Source organism: Eriocheir sinensis, chromosome 3 (assembly GCF_024679095.1).
Source record: "Eriocheir sinensis breed Jianghai 21 chromosome 3, ASM2467909v1, whole genome shotgun sequence".
In the NCBI taxonomy this organism is placed as follows: Eukaryota; Metazoa; Arthropoda; class Malacostraca; order Decapoda; family Varunidae; genus Eriocheir; species Eriocheir sinensis.
This window is the reverse complement of record NC_066511.1, coordinates 4,186,774-4,203,805: the sequence shown is the minus strand read 5'-3', so window position 1 is coordinate 4,203,805 and position 17,032 is coordinate 4,186,774. Positions and strand designations below refer to the sequence as shown.

At 36.3% G+C, this 17,032-nt stretch overlaps 1 protein-coding gene across 1 annotated transcript in view; it reads left to right on the top strand.

Annotated features, from left to right (window-relative positions):
• Window positions 1–11,059, top strand: part of LOC127003808 (protein ST7 homolog) — a 53,907-nt gene extending 42,848 nt beyond the window's left edge. Inside the window, exons 10-11 of the mRNA XM_050870862.1 lie at window positions 3,951–4,057; window positions 8,422–11,059. Of these exons, the coding sequence (XP_050726819.1) occupies window positions 3,951–4,046 (96 nt within the window). The 3' untranslated portion in view covers window positions 4,047–4,057; window positions 8,422–11,059. The remainder of the gene's footprint in view (window positions 1–3,950; window positions 4,058–8,421) is intronic.
• Window positions 11,060–17,032: the final 5,973 nt, after the last annotated feature.

The window sequence follows — 17,032 nt, the reverse complement described above, 5'->3', positions numbered from 1 at the left end:
TGCCCACCATTTTAATGAGAAACCTGTATGAGGAAGATTGTCTGATGCTAGCTTCTGCTTACTCTGCAGCACATGAGAAACTTATCAACACTTGAGTGGGAAGGTGAATAAAATTTATTGTGGTTGGAAATAGAACCACACCCAACAAGATGGGGAGCAAATATTCTGGCCATTTTACTGATAAAGGTACCCTTACAGCTGAGTGGGTTTTGGATGCTTCCCACATTTTACAGGTCTCTACATTACCTTCTCTTTTTTAATAGATGATATTTTTATTTTATTTTACACCTGTCGCCCCTATTTTGTGGGGGTTAGGGAACATGGACCCTCATAAATAGAGAATTTCCACGAATGTTTGGCATGCTCCCTCCTAAAAAGCCTCGACCTGAAAAAAAACACTGAGCAATTTTACACAAACTATACCTAATAAATTATTTCAGATACCCAAAAATAGTATTATTCATCAGCTATATGTACTAGAAACTGTACTGGGATAAGATAATTGCGACATTGTTAAACAGGAATGAGTTCCTACGCTCAGTTCCTGGAGTTGAGGGGAAAATTGAGAAGATTTTCAATAAGCCTGCTGCTGGTGGCACAGTGCACTATATTTTGAAATGTGACCCAACTGTTAGAGAGCTGATCCACAAGCATCATGACAAGATAAAACTGGAATGGGGAGTGTATAATGTGAGAGATAGATACCATGCAATCATATGTTATCATTGTCAAAGATACGGCCATCTTGAGGCCAACTGTACTGCCAAGAACAATGGAGAAGCCCCAAAATATTTCAAATGTGCTGGGGATCATAAATCAAAAGAGTGCTCCTTGGCAGAGAAGAAATGCATAAATCATATGAAGTACAAGAAGCCTGAAATCAACCACTCGGCGAATGACCAGTGTTTTGTAGTTTTTCAGACTGAAATTGAGAGAATTCGTAACATAGCCGATCATGGCTGTGAATTGGTGTTTGAGACTCGAAGATAAATTGAGTGTTAAATGTTCAGTGAGTTGGAAATAATCGTTGGACATAGATTGTGATACAGGTAACTCTCGATTTACGCAAGTATTGTGTCCTTGAAGAGGTTGTGTAAATCAAATAAGAGGTAGGTTTGTAGTACCTTTACTGCCTACTGTATCACTCTGACTCCTCTCCCTCTCGTGGTTCCTCCTTTGACTGCCCTTCCCCTCGTGATAGCACAGCAGCGAGGGAGTTGTTGTTGTTGAGTAGCGTGGCAGGGTGGGTACTGTATTGTTGTTCAAGTGGCGCGCGGGAAGAACTGAGCTCAGCTGTGTGGCCGCGGCGCCGTGTGAGTCCAGTTGCATGAGACATCTTGTGGCCACTCCATAAAATATCGCGTAGAAGTGAAAAAAACGTGTAAATTAAACATTTATTTGGATTTTGGACCCCGCTTTATTTCAAAAGCACGTAAACCAAACTTGCGTAAATCGAGAGTTACCTGTACTATAAAGAAAATATCAGATAAATGGAAAATGAAATAATGGATATTTGTGATACTGAAAAAGGAAAGATATTGTGATTGGTATGAACCAAAACATGGCCAAGTGACTATAATGATGCCAAGTTTATTGAAATGACACCAGTAGGCTATCCATGAAAGCAATTAAGACTCACTCACTCACTACGACGTTGTGGATAAGTGCATATCGAGGTTTATTATTGAGGCTAACATCATAATTGTTGACGACCTCTGCGAAGCGCTGCGCTGGCAGTGGAGTGGGACCTGAAACCTCATCAACGGTAAATGATAAACGGTAGACCACCCCCATGATGGGTGTAATTCTATAGTTTTGATTTTCTCTTCTCTCCCCTCCCCCCCCACCTGGGACCAGCCATTATGACTAGTTCTATTAAACCCTGAATACTCTTTTTGGGTGGCTGTCTTACATATCCATAATATTTCATAATAGATTTCATATTGAGGATTGCCACTAAATCCACAGGTATATGCAATGGTTTGTTAACCCTGTCAACATACCCATATGAGCCACGAAGACAGCTACATTCAACTTTTTCAAAAAGAAATGTCAATAGATAAATAAAACATTAAATAATAGATATACTTATCGAAAATATCCATTGCGTTGGCTGAAAAGACAGACTCTGTTGTGTTGGCAGTGTATGATATGTTGCCCAATAAAACGTTTGTCCAACAAAAATAAAGGTGAATTGAATAATTATTTGTTGCATATGATTTCTGCATGCTAGGTATGTCATATCATTGCAGATTTACTCATTTACTTTGGATTCATTGGTTACAAATCTCATTTCTGTCACCTCAACAGCTCCCCAAAGTCCCCTTACCAAAGCGCCGATTTTTGTTAGTGAGTGAGCAAAAAGCAGTGGTCGACAGCGAGTTTTAATCAATCAAAGGTGAGGGTGTCAGAAGGTCAAAGTGTTTCTGCACGACCGTACTGGGCAATTCTGTCTCTCGAAGAGTGTTTGTAGCTAAAAAAGCGACACGGTGATAAAAGTTTTGCTTGTAATCAGGCTCACGCTTCACACATCAGCTGTGAATAGTTTGTTGTCAGACTTGCAGTGACGTTTCGAGGCAATGTAGCTGACTGCAGTTGGTGGTGATGTAAGTGGTGAGGAAGCAAGTGGTGGTGGATAAAGGCGTGATGAAGTACAATGGTTATGTAGAGAGTTGCGAAACAGATGTGATGATGGGTGGCCCTTGTGTGGCACGGCTCGAGCCCGGCTGAGAATAGCGAAAGTGCCACTGCTCACTCGCTACCGCTAAATACCACACTACTACGCTACTCTCTTGTTTGTTTTCCAAGTCTTGGCCGCTCCATAAGCCCTCTTGATGTTGATGACTTTTTCTGGTTGCCTTGCGCTTGTACATCATTTGTAAGGACGTTTTATTGGCTGGAGCGGAGAGAAAAATACGACGGCTTCCCCATGTCCGTGTCTCGTGTGGCACTGAGGCGAATCTCAGGCTATGGAGTGACTTCCCTCCCCTGCCTCGCCATGCAGAGAAGAGAGGGATGACAGATGACAGAATTTATGGAGAAAAAGATATTCTAATGCAATTTTACATATATACAAGCATTGAATGATACTGCATATGTTGACGCGTGTGTCTGGCTATGACGCAACAGCGCGGGACATTTAAAAATGGCCTCTAGGGGGAGGGGTTTTAATTTTACAAAAAGAAACTTCAACACATGGTAATTTATGCTTCCCCAGGCCTAACGAGCTGAAAACCCCAACTCGTCAGATTTTAATTTATTCCTCAAAAAATACCCCGTAGCCACCCGCCTTAAGCTGGTGCTTACCTTATAAATAAAAATCTTCATAGAAAAATAACCATTTGGTCTTTCAATATGAAACTTTCAGGGTATAATTATTTCTTTATCACGTACTTTGTGTGTGCATGAAAATGTGCTACGTTATGAAGTCATGATGTCCTAATGCATGTCATGACGTCATGACGTCCTGCAGTCTTATCATTTGTCCTAGAGAATCATGCTTTAGCAAGCATGTACTCAAATAACATACAAATCTCTTGTAATTTTGCTTTTTTTTAAAATTTATCAATGTGTCACGAAATGTCGCATGCATGACGCCACATCGAGTGTGATTTTACTAGATAAATTTGCCTCTGCAATGATAATTTTTCACTTTATCGATAAAAAACTAGAGTGTTAAAGACCCCACTAAGATCTATAGTGGACATAGTAGAGATGTTGCCAAGAGCATATTCTGTCAGAGTTTTCTGTGTTATGGAGATTTGTCTTTGAACAATATGATAATCTAACAGGGTCCAAAATTACATTACAGAATAACTCATAGGACCATTAGATGGGCCAAACTTTAACAGCAGTTTTCTCAAGTGTTAAAACTGGGACTTGGTACTTTGTGGTTTAATTATAAAGGGCTCAGTTGTAAAGCTTATATAGTATTTTGGTCTTCTTTTCAGCTTTTGAGTTGGTGGTACATTCCCATCCAGTATGTGCTGGAAAAACTAGAGGCTGTGCTACCCTCCAATCTCCTCCACCATTTATCAAGAATTTGACCATCATATAGGTAACTATAATAATCAGTGCTCTAGTAGTACATATATGCCAATAAACTACTAATACCTATCATATTCAGTTTAATATCATATTTAACTGTTACCTCTTTTGACTGTCTCTGAAAGTTTGTTTTCATCTGTCAAAGCAAGCTTATTTTTAGAAACTATCAGTGCTAGTAAAGTTCCACATGCTGCTCATAAGTAAACAAATTTTCTGAACCAGTTTTCTTTTAGAGGTGTCTTAAAACGTCCCTCTGGAAATAATGCATCAGGAAGATGAAGTCATTATTTCAGTTATTACTAGTCCATTGCTGGACAAAAGTCTCTTCCAATGTCCTCTACCCATCTCTCATGTTACTGTACTCCATCAGCTCCAGTGAATGTTTTATTTTCTTCCCACCACCTTGACCCCTGTCTGCCTTGCTTTCTACAATATTTGGGTTGCTACTATGTAACTTTGGTTGTACATCTTTTATCACTTCTACACATCAAATGAGGCCCTCCATGGAGGAACAGCACAATGCACCATTACATAACCTTTTCAGAAATCCCCTTTAAAGTTTGCACCATTCACATAGTGACAGCACAAAAACTGTTACAGTTAATGTACTGCTTATTGTTTTGCATTGAAGAGAAAGCTTTTTAAGATTTTCAGTCAAATTTCTAACATGATGTTCCAAATATGATTTTTTTCATAATTGTGTAGAAATAAATTTTGGATTTTATTTTTATTTATTTATTTTCTGAAGCTTTGGTGCTTTTCCCTGGTGTTGGTTTTAGGTGCCATCAAGTTTTGTAGTGTTTAATCAAGCCAATGTCATCATCATGTAGGTCATACTGGTGAACACTGTAGAATGTGTAGCAGTGGGAGATCCAGCACCAGGTGAAGGGGTGGGCTGATATACAAGATGGGCGCCATACCATATTTTATATATATATATATATATATATATATATATATATATATATATATATATATATATATATATATATATATATATATATATATATATATATTTCTTGTTTAATATTCACATAATATTTGCTAGCATTGCAATTAAAGGTTAGGTTAGGTCCAAAGACCCTTCACATGTCTTCACTTTCCATTTCCCTGTTGTCTCATCAACACCAGAGAGTAGTTCAGCATGCTCTCTAAAGACAGATCCTCTCTCTTTCCACAGTACTCTACATTCACACAACATACACACCTTTTCCCAAATTTTAAAATTCAATATGGCGCTTAATCGCAATGCCTCGGAGTCCCCGCCTGGGGGGGGGACCAGAAATTCCCTCAGGGAGGACTCCCCTTTTGGCTGCCGACCTGAGAGGTGTCCTGATAACTTCTCGAATCTTTCTTACCAATTTATGCAACATTCGCGGTCTTCGTTCTAATTTTCATTCTGTGGAACACCATCTCTCCTCCTCTGAACCTCGCCTTCTCTTCCTCACCGAAACACAGGTTTCTGAGGCTACTGACAACAATCTCTACTCTGTTCCCTCCTACTATCTCTATCCTAAATTTCAATCCAATGCTGGATGTTGCGTCTACGTGCGCAACGACATTACTTGCTCTCGTGCCCACGACCTTGACTCATCAGAATTTTCCACCATCTAGCTAAGACTTCATTCTCATTCTATTACCAAATACATCTGTGCTGTTTATCTCTCACCTAACTCTATTAACTATGTAAAACTCTTTGACTACTTGAACTCTAAAGTGGAGCACATCTTGACCCACTCTCCCTTCGCTGGAATCTCCATCTTGGGAGATTTCAATGTTCACCACCAGCTTTGGCTTTCATCCTCTTTCATCGACCAGCCTGGTGAACAAGCCTACAACAATCTAGAGCAGTTGGTTCAGCACCCTACACGTATTCCCGACCGTCTTGGAGACAGGCCTAACATGCTAGACCTCTTTCTTACCTCTAACCCTTCTGCCTACTCTGTCAAACTGTTCTCTCCGTTGGGCTTCTCCGATCGCAACCTTATTTCTGTATCCTGTCCTATCGCTCCTGTACACCCTCTGGACCCACCGAAGAGGCGATGCTTCTGGCATTTTGTTTCAGCTCAGTGGGACAACCTGAGGATGTACTTTTCCGATTTCCCGTGGAATGATTACTGCTTTCAGGAGAGAGACCCCTCTGTGTGTTCTCAGCACATCACAGAGGTGATTGTCTCTTGAATGGAGACATACATTCCACGTACTTTCTCTACTCCCCATGCTAAAAAGCCTTGGTTTAATCAGGCTTGTTCTTGTGCTGTCAAAGATATAGAGACAGCGATCACAAAAGGTACCAGAGCCTTCGCACTCTTGCTAACCATTATCTTTATATTTCTGCCCGGAATCGTGCCAAATCTTTTCTTCGACTTACCAAAAATTCTCATAAATTGAAAATGTCAAAACTTTGCTTTTTTCTAATTCTTCCCGTGACTTGTGGCATGTAGCTAAAAACATCTCCAATTTCACTTCTTCATCTTTCCTTCCTCTCCTTAACCTTGATGGCAGCACTGGCATCTCATCTATTTCTAAGGCTGAACTCTTCTCTCAAAATTTATGTAACAACTCCACTCTGGACGATTCTGGGCATCTTCCTCCTGCTCATCCCCCCTTTGACTTTTTATGCCTGTTATTAAGATTCTTAAGAACGATGTTTTCTATGCCCTCTCTGGCCTCAACTCTTAGAAGGCTTATGGGCCTGATGGAGTGCCTCCTATTGTCCTTAAAAACTGTGCCTCCGTGCTGACACCCTGCCTGGTCAGACTCTTTCGCCTCTGCCTGTCAACATCTACCTTTCCTTACTGCTGGAAGTACGCCTTCACACAGCCTGTGCCTAAGAAGGGTGACCGCTCCAATCCTTCAAACTACCGCCCTATAGCTTTACTTTCCTGTCTATCTAAAGCTTTTGAATCAATCATTAACCGGAAGATTCAAAAGCACCTTTCCTCTCCTAACCTTCTATCTGATCGCCAGTATGGGTTCCGCAAGGGGTGTTCTACTGGCGATCTTCAACTGACTCCTGGTCATCCTCTCTTAGCCGTTTCGGTGAAACTTTCTCATTTGCGCTAGACATATCAAAAGCTTTCGATAGAGTCTGGCACAAGTCTTTGCTTTCTAAACTGCTCCCTGATGGTTTCTATCCTTTTCTCTGTTCCTTTATCACCAGCTTCCGTTTCGGTCATTCTATCTCTGCTGTGGTAGACAGTCACTGTTCTTCCCCTAAACCTATCAACAGTGGTGTTCCACAGGGCTAAGTCCTATCACCCACTCTCTTCCTGTTATTCATTAATGATCTTCTTTCCATAATAAACTGTCTTGTCCACTCATACGTTGATGACTCCACTCTGCATTATTCAACTTCTTTCAGCAGAAGATCCTCTCAACAGGAATTACAAAACTCCAGACTGGAGGCTGCAGAACGCTTAACCTCAGACCTTGCTATCATTTCCAATTGGGGTAAAAGGAACCTTGTGTCCTTTAATGCCTCAAAAACCCAATTTCTCCACCTATCAACTCGACACAATCTTCCAAACACCTATCCCCTATTATTCGATAACACTCAGCTGTCACCGTCTTCAACACTAAATATCATTGGTCTATCCTTAGCTCAAAATCTCAACTGGAAACTTCACATCTCCTCTCTCACTAAATCAGCTCCATTGAAACTACTCCAGTGTGCTTCTTCAAAGTACTTTTTCACTTGTGCAAAAGTTTCCTTGCCACAATTGTATCTCCCCATTCTGTTGTCTTCCCTTCTCACTTCTCATCATTCATTGTAAACTCAATAACCACATGATCACTTCTTCCAAGAGGGCTCTTATATGATGCTTTTTCTACTATTTCTGGCTCCTTTGTAAACATTAGATCCATCCTTGATGGTTCATCATTGCCTCGAAATCTTGTGTTTTCCCTGATCCATTGTTTCAGTGTGTTATCCATTGCCATCGTCAATAACATATTCCCCATGACCTCTCACCTCCTTCTGACGTCCACTCCTAATTATTAGTTTCTCCATACTCTCCCTTGTGTGTGTGTGTGTGCATGCTGAAAACAAGCATGTGTATATTGCAAGATTTTCGCCTTATGTTATGGGCCAAGTGAATCAATGACTTATCAGTATTGTGAAATTTTTAGGTTTGTAGTTGTAAGGTTACCCTAATTATAAAGTTGCCTCTTAACATTGCTAATCTTTTATTTTATTTTACTGATTTAAAAGTATCTCCTTTCTTTTTAAGTGATTTGTGATAAAGCTGATGTTACAAATTATCAGTTTATTCTATCAATTATGAGGAACAGGAAATTTGCTAATAGTTTGAAGTTTCTTTTCTTTTCCTCTTCTCAAAGTAGTGTAAAATAATAAATATTTTCTCTTTTCAGAATGGAGGAAGGATTACACATCACTTACTCTATCAGCTCTCACCTTTTTACTCTTCAAAAATTGGTTGTATTAAGATTTGTGTCAATATGTTTCTGTGGACATGTGATCACAGAAGGCAGACTGAGTTTCTGAACAGTAGAATGTTGGTCTGACTTTGTAGTCTCATGTTTCAGCTGCATAATTACTCTTAAACCAGTGTTGTGATTTTCTTTTTAAGAAATGAGTAGTACTTAAATACATGCCTAAGTTCATCATTATCTGTATTAAGGGAAAAGTACTGGGCTTATGTAATTGTGAGGTAAAGCACAAACAAGTAGATTTTTTCAGACTGTTAGGCTTTGTTACTAAAATCAGTGAGTGAAATTTTGTTGCTAAACTTGCACAGAATTGCAATGCTTCACTGGAATGAGTTGGTGTGGAAGAAGAAATAGAGAGGATGAGATATACAGCTAAAACAGTGTACATACCTGGAATATGCATCCACATCTTTTATGGCTGTTGAGTATTGGTGTGGATAGTGAAAAAAAATTACTCATTGATTTTATCTATGCAAATTAAGTATATGTAGATTTTCATTAATACATTGAAATTAAGTAAACTGTTTCTGGACACAGTCGATGCATTGAGTTTTGGATATATTAACACTGAAGCTCAGCTATGCCCGTGCCATGACTTACACATCACAGAACTTTTCATCTGACAACCTACTACTCTCTTGAACATTAAAAGGGATTCATAACTCTAGTGAAAAAAGGCATATTCAGGTGTTAGCATATCTTGGTTTAAACACATTCCTTGATTTGACCAATCAAAATCATGGAATAATTTTGAACATTAATTCACAGATCATACATTCATTAGCCTCTTACCACTCCACAAAAATGGGTAAATTTCTTCTTAAAGAATCATATCTAAAACCAAAATGTTATCTTGTGAATTTCTAAGTTGATAATAGCTGCCATGTCTCACCCAATACAGATCCTTCAAATTCATATAATTTCTCTAGGTTTTATTGACATTAAATTATGGTACTGAATCAATTTCCTTATGTGTACTGTCTAATATCACATGTTATATTACATAAGTCACAGGAGTCTGTAAAAAGTTTGTCACAAAGCCATACGAGTATCACTCATTAAGTTATGTGCATGAGGAAGCATTCGTCTCAGTACCATCAGTGTTACATGATTGTAGGTTGTGCGTCATCAATAAACTTGAAAATAAAGCTGCATACTGTACTTGTAGCACAATAATGACAATAGGGACCACTGGTGAATGCAACTTTTCAGAGCAATAAGTCTTACCCATAAAAAGGATGTTATGTTCTAATTATCTTTTTTTTATCACCAAGGTGCCCTACACTAAGACAGTAACTCTAACCAAGCACTCTGGTAAATGCCAGTATTACCTGTTTTTTCCAATGTTAGTATGTCATATTCACCATCATGTTTGTATCATCATTTAACATTCAAGAAAAGAATTTAACAAAACTTTTAAGTAAATTTTTTTTAGAGTAAAATTCCAACAGACAAATAAAAAATAAAAAAAAACTGCATTCTAGGTTACTGGCATGGGACTTTTTGTGTATATATATATATATATATATATATATATATATATATATATATATATATATATATATATATATATATATATATATATATATATATATATCGTATTTGATGGTTTAAAAGTTGCACTTTTTTTCCAAAAAAATGTCCCTGAAACTCACCCTCCATCTTATAAGGTCAAGGTTCAGCTTTGGGTCACTGGCTAGTGAAGTTTTAGTGCAGCAATGGCACCTAAATTAAACTGCAAACGTAAACAAGGTGGTGATTGCTTTTACAGCAACAACGGCAACTCTTTTGTAAATTAACATGTATAACAGTAGTACTTACCACTACTTCATATAAAATGACACCCATCAGGAAGAAAATTAAGTTACTCATTGCTTGTACCTAAACAGACTAGTGGACGGTTTTACAACAAACCTGACAACACACGCAAGACACGCTACGTTTCCTTAGTAGACAGGGATCATTTAGGTAAGACAGACCTTCTTCATAAAACTAGTTAACTTTGTTTGATTGATAAACACAAACAATATATGGATAATATTGACAAGATATTGAGAAAATAAGTTAATATTCGATATTTACAAGTGCCTGTTTCTCCATTTTGCGCTTAACTTTTAACATTCTTACTTTACATGCATGTCCAACAAACTGAAGCACATTCAAGTTTGAAATTTCACACTTCCTCATGTTTTAAAAAATGTGCTAGAATATTACAACAACTAGACTTATGTAGAATAATAATTAAGGGAATATGATGCACAAACTTTATACCCGTTACCCCACTGAATGTTGCTGTCTCTGCCATGTTTGTTTACATCTCAAAGCAGTAACCTCGAGTCTGTAAGAAGGACCAATTCTGTTAGGTCCCAGCAAATATTAATGGCCAATGTAAAGTATTGGGATTTGATAAGGATTTGAATACATGTGGAACTTTAATAATGACCTGTTAGTGGGGAGGGCTATGAATGTTGGGTGAAAAATCTCCACCTGCCGAAATTTGGGGGTGCGTCTTATAAGCCGTCAAATACGTTATATATATATATATATATATATATATATATATATATATATATATATATATATATATATATATATATATATATATATATATATATATATATATATATATATATATATATATATATATATATATATATATATATATATATATATATATATATATATATATATATATATATATATATACATACATACATACATACATACATACAGTACCCTCTCGAGTTTCACGCTTGCTTCATTCCGAAGGTATAGCGCCAAACTCGAGGTATTGAAAACACTGAAAAAGCACTTATCTGTTCCGACCCGTGGATTTGTTTATTTATTTATTTTTTTTTATTTTTTTATTTATTTATTTATTTATTTATTTTTTTTTTACATGTGGGCTATGGCGTCGGGAGACTATCCATCTGGGTCTGACGGTCGGTCCCGAGCCCGTCATGGAGCAGGCAACTGTTTATAGTGGCGCCATTATAATTGCTCATGCTGCCCCCCCGGAGCTCACTTTTTCTCCTCCTTTACTCCCTTGTTATCTCAAAATATGTACCTTGGAAAAAGGAAGAAAACAGGAAGAGAGAACGGGTCATTTTAAAGCCACAGATGAAGCCTTACGATTGGCTGAGCTTTGAAAATATGTGTGTGTATATATATATATATATATATATATATATATATATATATATATATATATATATATATATATATATATATATATATATATATATATATATATATATATATATATATATATACCCCAACACGTAGCTTTAGAAAAGAGAATGATGAAAAGTTTTATGATGTGTAATCAGTTATGATGAAAAGGCCTGGTTATTATTTTCTGATCATGAGTAATTTTAATCCTTTAATAGGGAAACAAATCACTACAGAAACAGCTGTTAGAAATTACAGCACAATCATGAAATGAAAGAAGACTAAACTGGAAGACAGCTGAAAATCATTCCCTGAAATTTGGAATACTTGCTGAAAATCAGTTCCTGAAAATTAGGAATACTCCCTTTGACAAAAAGGCTCCAAAAATGGTCACGGAAATCTCTATCTGGAATCACATTTGACATTGACTATCCCAACAAACAGGCAGAACAAAATGGAACATGTAACAGTCCTCAACAAAGTAAATGTTAGAGACCACAGAATGGTTAGGGGCAAAGTCATAACCTGAAAAGAAATATCAATAGCTTTATAAGAGAACCACTTAAGAGCTTAAAAACTTGCATAGCAAACCTGAATTCACAGGCAGCATTCAAAACAAATATTCTGCCCTTAACAATGAAAAAAAAATTGACTGAAAAAAGTTAAGAAAATACAACAAATTTTGAAAGAAGCTGCTCCTGAAGTAATCATCCAAAAAAAATCTGTAGGAACAGTCAATGTGTACACTTAGGACAACTAATACAAACAAATCTCAGTGGAACTGGAAATTAGACTTCAGATAGGGTTGGAAGGCTTACGGAAAGCAAGGTAATATTCAGAAGCTCTACCATTGTAATTAAAGTAAAAGGTTTTCATTCAATGCATATTCCCCATCATTAGACAGAATCAGATGTGGACATTGTCAAAGTTTCTTTGAAAGAAATTGAGGAATGCTCAGAGAGGTTGGAGATTCATGGCAAAAATCAATAATGGATGATGAAACAAAAATATAGATGACATTATAAAGGCAATTAAAATGAAGAAATGGCAATGGATGGGCCATATATGTAGGAGAGAGGACTATAGATTGACAGAGTAACGAACTGGAAAATATAGGATGTAGTCAGACCAACTGTTCAGCAGATGATATGATGTAATTAGGAACGTTACATCAGAATTAAAAAAACTAGAGGCTCAGCAGAGAAACGAATGGTGCTGAAGATTCCAAGCTGGGATTTAAACCAGGCCTGCAGATTCATAGCTTGGCATGCTAATCATTACACCAGGGAGATGCACATTTACAAGTGTTCAGTTCGGGGATGGGATCAAACTTGCAACACAAAGTCCATTTATATTTCATATACTTAATAAAGACAATTTTGGGTAATTTTATATGGTATTGTTGATTATTTTGTGCATGAAACGACTTCAATTAGAGTGAGTCATTAGAAAGTTAAAAATGCCATTACCTTGGTGGCTCAAGGAGTGTGGACAGTTATTAGTTGCTGGGCAGCAGCACATTACTAGATCTGGACATGCATGCCATCTTCCTGCTGAATAGTCACTGTCTTATTCACACACACACACACACACACACATCAGAGCAGCATTCACATACCTTGATGAGGACATGGTAAGGAAATTAATTGTGACCTTGATACGCCCTAGACTAGAATATGCATAAGTGACTTGGTCTCCATCACTTAAGAAACACATTAGAAAACTGGAGAGGATACAGAGAGCGGCAACAAAAATGGCACCTAGTCTGAACGACCTGCCTTATGAAGAAAGATTGCTGAGGCTAAACCTACCTACATTGGAAATTAGAAGAGAAAGAGGATATTTAATAGCAGTGTATAGGGTGATGAATGGTATAGAGAAATTGGATAGAGATGACCTTTTGATAAGAGAAGAGAGAAACTTAAGAGGAAATGGAAAACTGTTGAGAAAAGGAATTTGTAGAAGAGACATCCAGAAGAACAGCTTCCCGCAGAGATGTGTTGGGGTCTGGAATGGGCTGGAGAGGGAAGTGGTACAGGCTAAATCAATAAGCACATCTAAGGCCAAATTAGACGGAAGTAGTTGAAAAGACGGGATAGCACGAGCATAGCTCCGTTCCTGTAAATCACAACTAGGTAAATACACACACACACACACACACACACACACACACACACACACACACATAAATGTAAAATTACAACTAGGTAAATACATGCACACGCAGATACATATAAGCAAAAAAAAAAATAATAATAATAATAATAAAAAAAAGGACTTGTCAGTGATATAATGATAAGAATTATGTGTTCAGGGTAACTAGGCAGTGTAGGGATATTGTCAGTATTTCTGCATCAACTGCTAACAACAACAGCAAGCTCTCAGTCTCCAACTACAAGGCCATGTTTTGATTTAAAAATTGTCATTCTGTATTTCATAATTTTGAGATTTTATTTTGGACATAACAAGAATTGATTTTAATTCTGTGCATATGTTAAGCAAAATTATTGTAATGAAATTTATTTTCTATACATAACATTTTGTTGGCATATAAAATAAATTTATATTTCAAATCTCATTCCAGATAGATACAGGATATTCTCTCTCTCTCTCTCTCTCTCTCTCTCTCTCTCTCTCTCTCTCTCTCTCTCTCTCTCTCTCTCTCTCTCTCTCTCTCTCTCTCTCTCTCTCTCTCTCTCTCTCTCTATATATATATATATATATATATATATATATATATATATATATATATATATATAAAAACACACACACACACACACACACACACACACACACACACACACACACACACACACACACACACATTGCCTTTTCACTCTATAACCACACTGTAGGCTTAACTGGTTAGAGCACTGCGCTGCCAGGAATCAGCCTGACAGGCAGGTTTGAGCCCACTCAGGGATTCTTTCAGTTGACTAATTACTGTCCCCCGCTTAAGCAAAGATATATATATATATATATATATATATATATATATATATATATATATATATATATATATATATATATATATATATATATATATATATATATATATATATATATATATATATATATATATATATATATATATATATATATATATATATATATATATATATATATATATATATATATATATATATATATATATATATATATATATATATATATATATATATATATATATATATATATATATATATATATATATATATATATATATATATATATATATATATATGGGGTGTGTGGTGTGAGGTCCTGGCAGTACCCATGGATCGACTATAAGGAGCACTTGCTCATGTCGGGAGGGTAGCTGCTGACGATTACGAGTCCAACTCGTGATCAGGCCGTGGTGGTGAATTACACACACACACACACACACACACACATATACATACATACATACATATATATATATATATATATATATATATATATATATATATATATATATATCGATCTACATATAAATATTTATATATATATATATATATATATATATATATATATATTTTTTTTTTTATTTATTTATTTATTTATTTTTTTTTTTTTTCTGCTGCACAACAGTAGCATCTTGAAACGATATCCAGTATATACTTGACAGTTTGAATGAAATACTTTAAAGATTCAGTTGTCTGCTAACTTCTTATGCCTTATACCAAGTACATTCCATACTTTCCCTGGCAGTGTGTTGTTTTGGTAGTTTATGAAACATGATAAATTTCACTACACCATTTCTGAAGTAGGTAAAGTTGGTAGAAAGGTCATCTGCATAACCAAATAGTGGTTGGTATGAGTCTTCTCTCAATGCATTGAAAGAATATTGAATGATACTGTGTCTGGCTACCTGGTGAAAACCTTTCAAGCTGGGTTATACAGAAAAGGCTGTGTACTCATCTGTTTTGTCTGACTTTGTGATGAAATGTACTGAAGTCTCATGAATGTTTTTAGTTTGTGGAGGAATATAAGGACAGATCTCATGTTGCCTAAAATATTGAAGCATAATAATTGAACTCATGAGTTCATAAATATACCATTTTAGTTTATTAGGCATTGCACTTTTCTAACAGTTGTTTGTTGCTTTGTACTGGTGACCAGTAAGCATAATGTCAGGGGTAGAGTGCTAATACACAATACACCTCATAAATCAAGCAAGTATTGCAGAAATGTACACATCACAGGCAGTAATTATTTTTTATGTCATGCACAAATTATGTCTTGGTGTACAAATATCTTGATAAGAACTGTGCATCATGTATTATAAACAGGAAAACTATTTAATGAATTTAGTTTTGCATTACTTAGTGTTTTTTTGTCCCTCATCATGTAGGGATTCATTCATTACTGGTTGGATTTCGTGCCTCCTCAAAGATCCACAAAATGGCAAGTATAGATTTTTTTAATATCTGCAAATATTTCATATTAAATTCTACAATGACTCACATGATCAATTGTCCAGTGTTTTATTTCTGTGTACGTATACTTACGATAGAAAAAATAGAAGCTGAGCTTGAATCAATTTAAATGATATGGGGTTGTGGCAGGAACCTTGCTAGAAGAGCCACTTATTTGTTGTATTCCTATATACAGACTTACTCATCTATTTTCCCTTCTTTCCAAGCCCATCATCGTTAGTGTTGGGGTTTAGGGCCGGGCATTGGTATCGGATGCTGAGATGGAGACCCAATATCTAATCAACCTAGGGCTCCTGTGCCTTATCTAAGAAAAAAAAAATAACATTCTACTTCCTTTCTTGTTCTTTGGTAAAAAGCCTAGGTGTGACAACTCCACTTTCCATAACCCTTACTCCTCATGAGTTTTTTGAGTTCCTAGATTTTCCCATTTCATTGACCAATCTTTGCCATTGACCTTGGCTATGCACTGTATTTTAAATTCTTTAACCTCTCAAATTTAATGATATATCTGTATGTCATATCATACATAATTAGTCTTTGAAAAAATTATGAAAGAAAACAGGCTTGTAGCTATTTTCTATGGTATGTCCTCTTCAGAAAATGATTGTGAGTAACAGATCAGTTTATGCTGAATGTTAAGTTATATTTGGGAGAAAGAGAGGCAAGTGTTGTGTGACGGTAATCATGATGTGGTGCGGATGGGAAATATGATTCACTGTAAACTTTATTAAGTTTGTCTTCGAAAAAAAAAAAAAATTATATATATATATATATATATATATATATATATATATACACACACACACACACACACACACACACACACACACACACTCTCGACCCTCGATTTAACGGACCCCGATTTAACGGATTTCGGATTTAACGCATACACAGGAGCTACCTTGTATAGGCTAACCGGCCTCTTGCAGACTCCTTGCGTT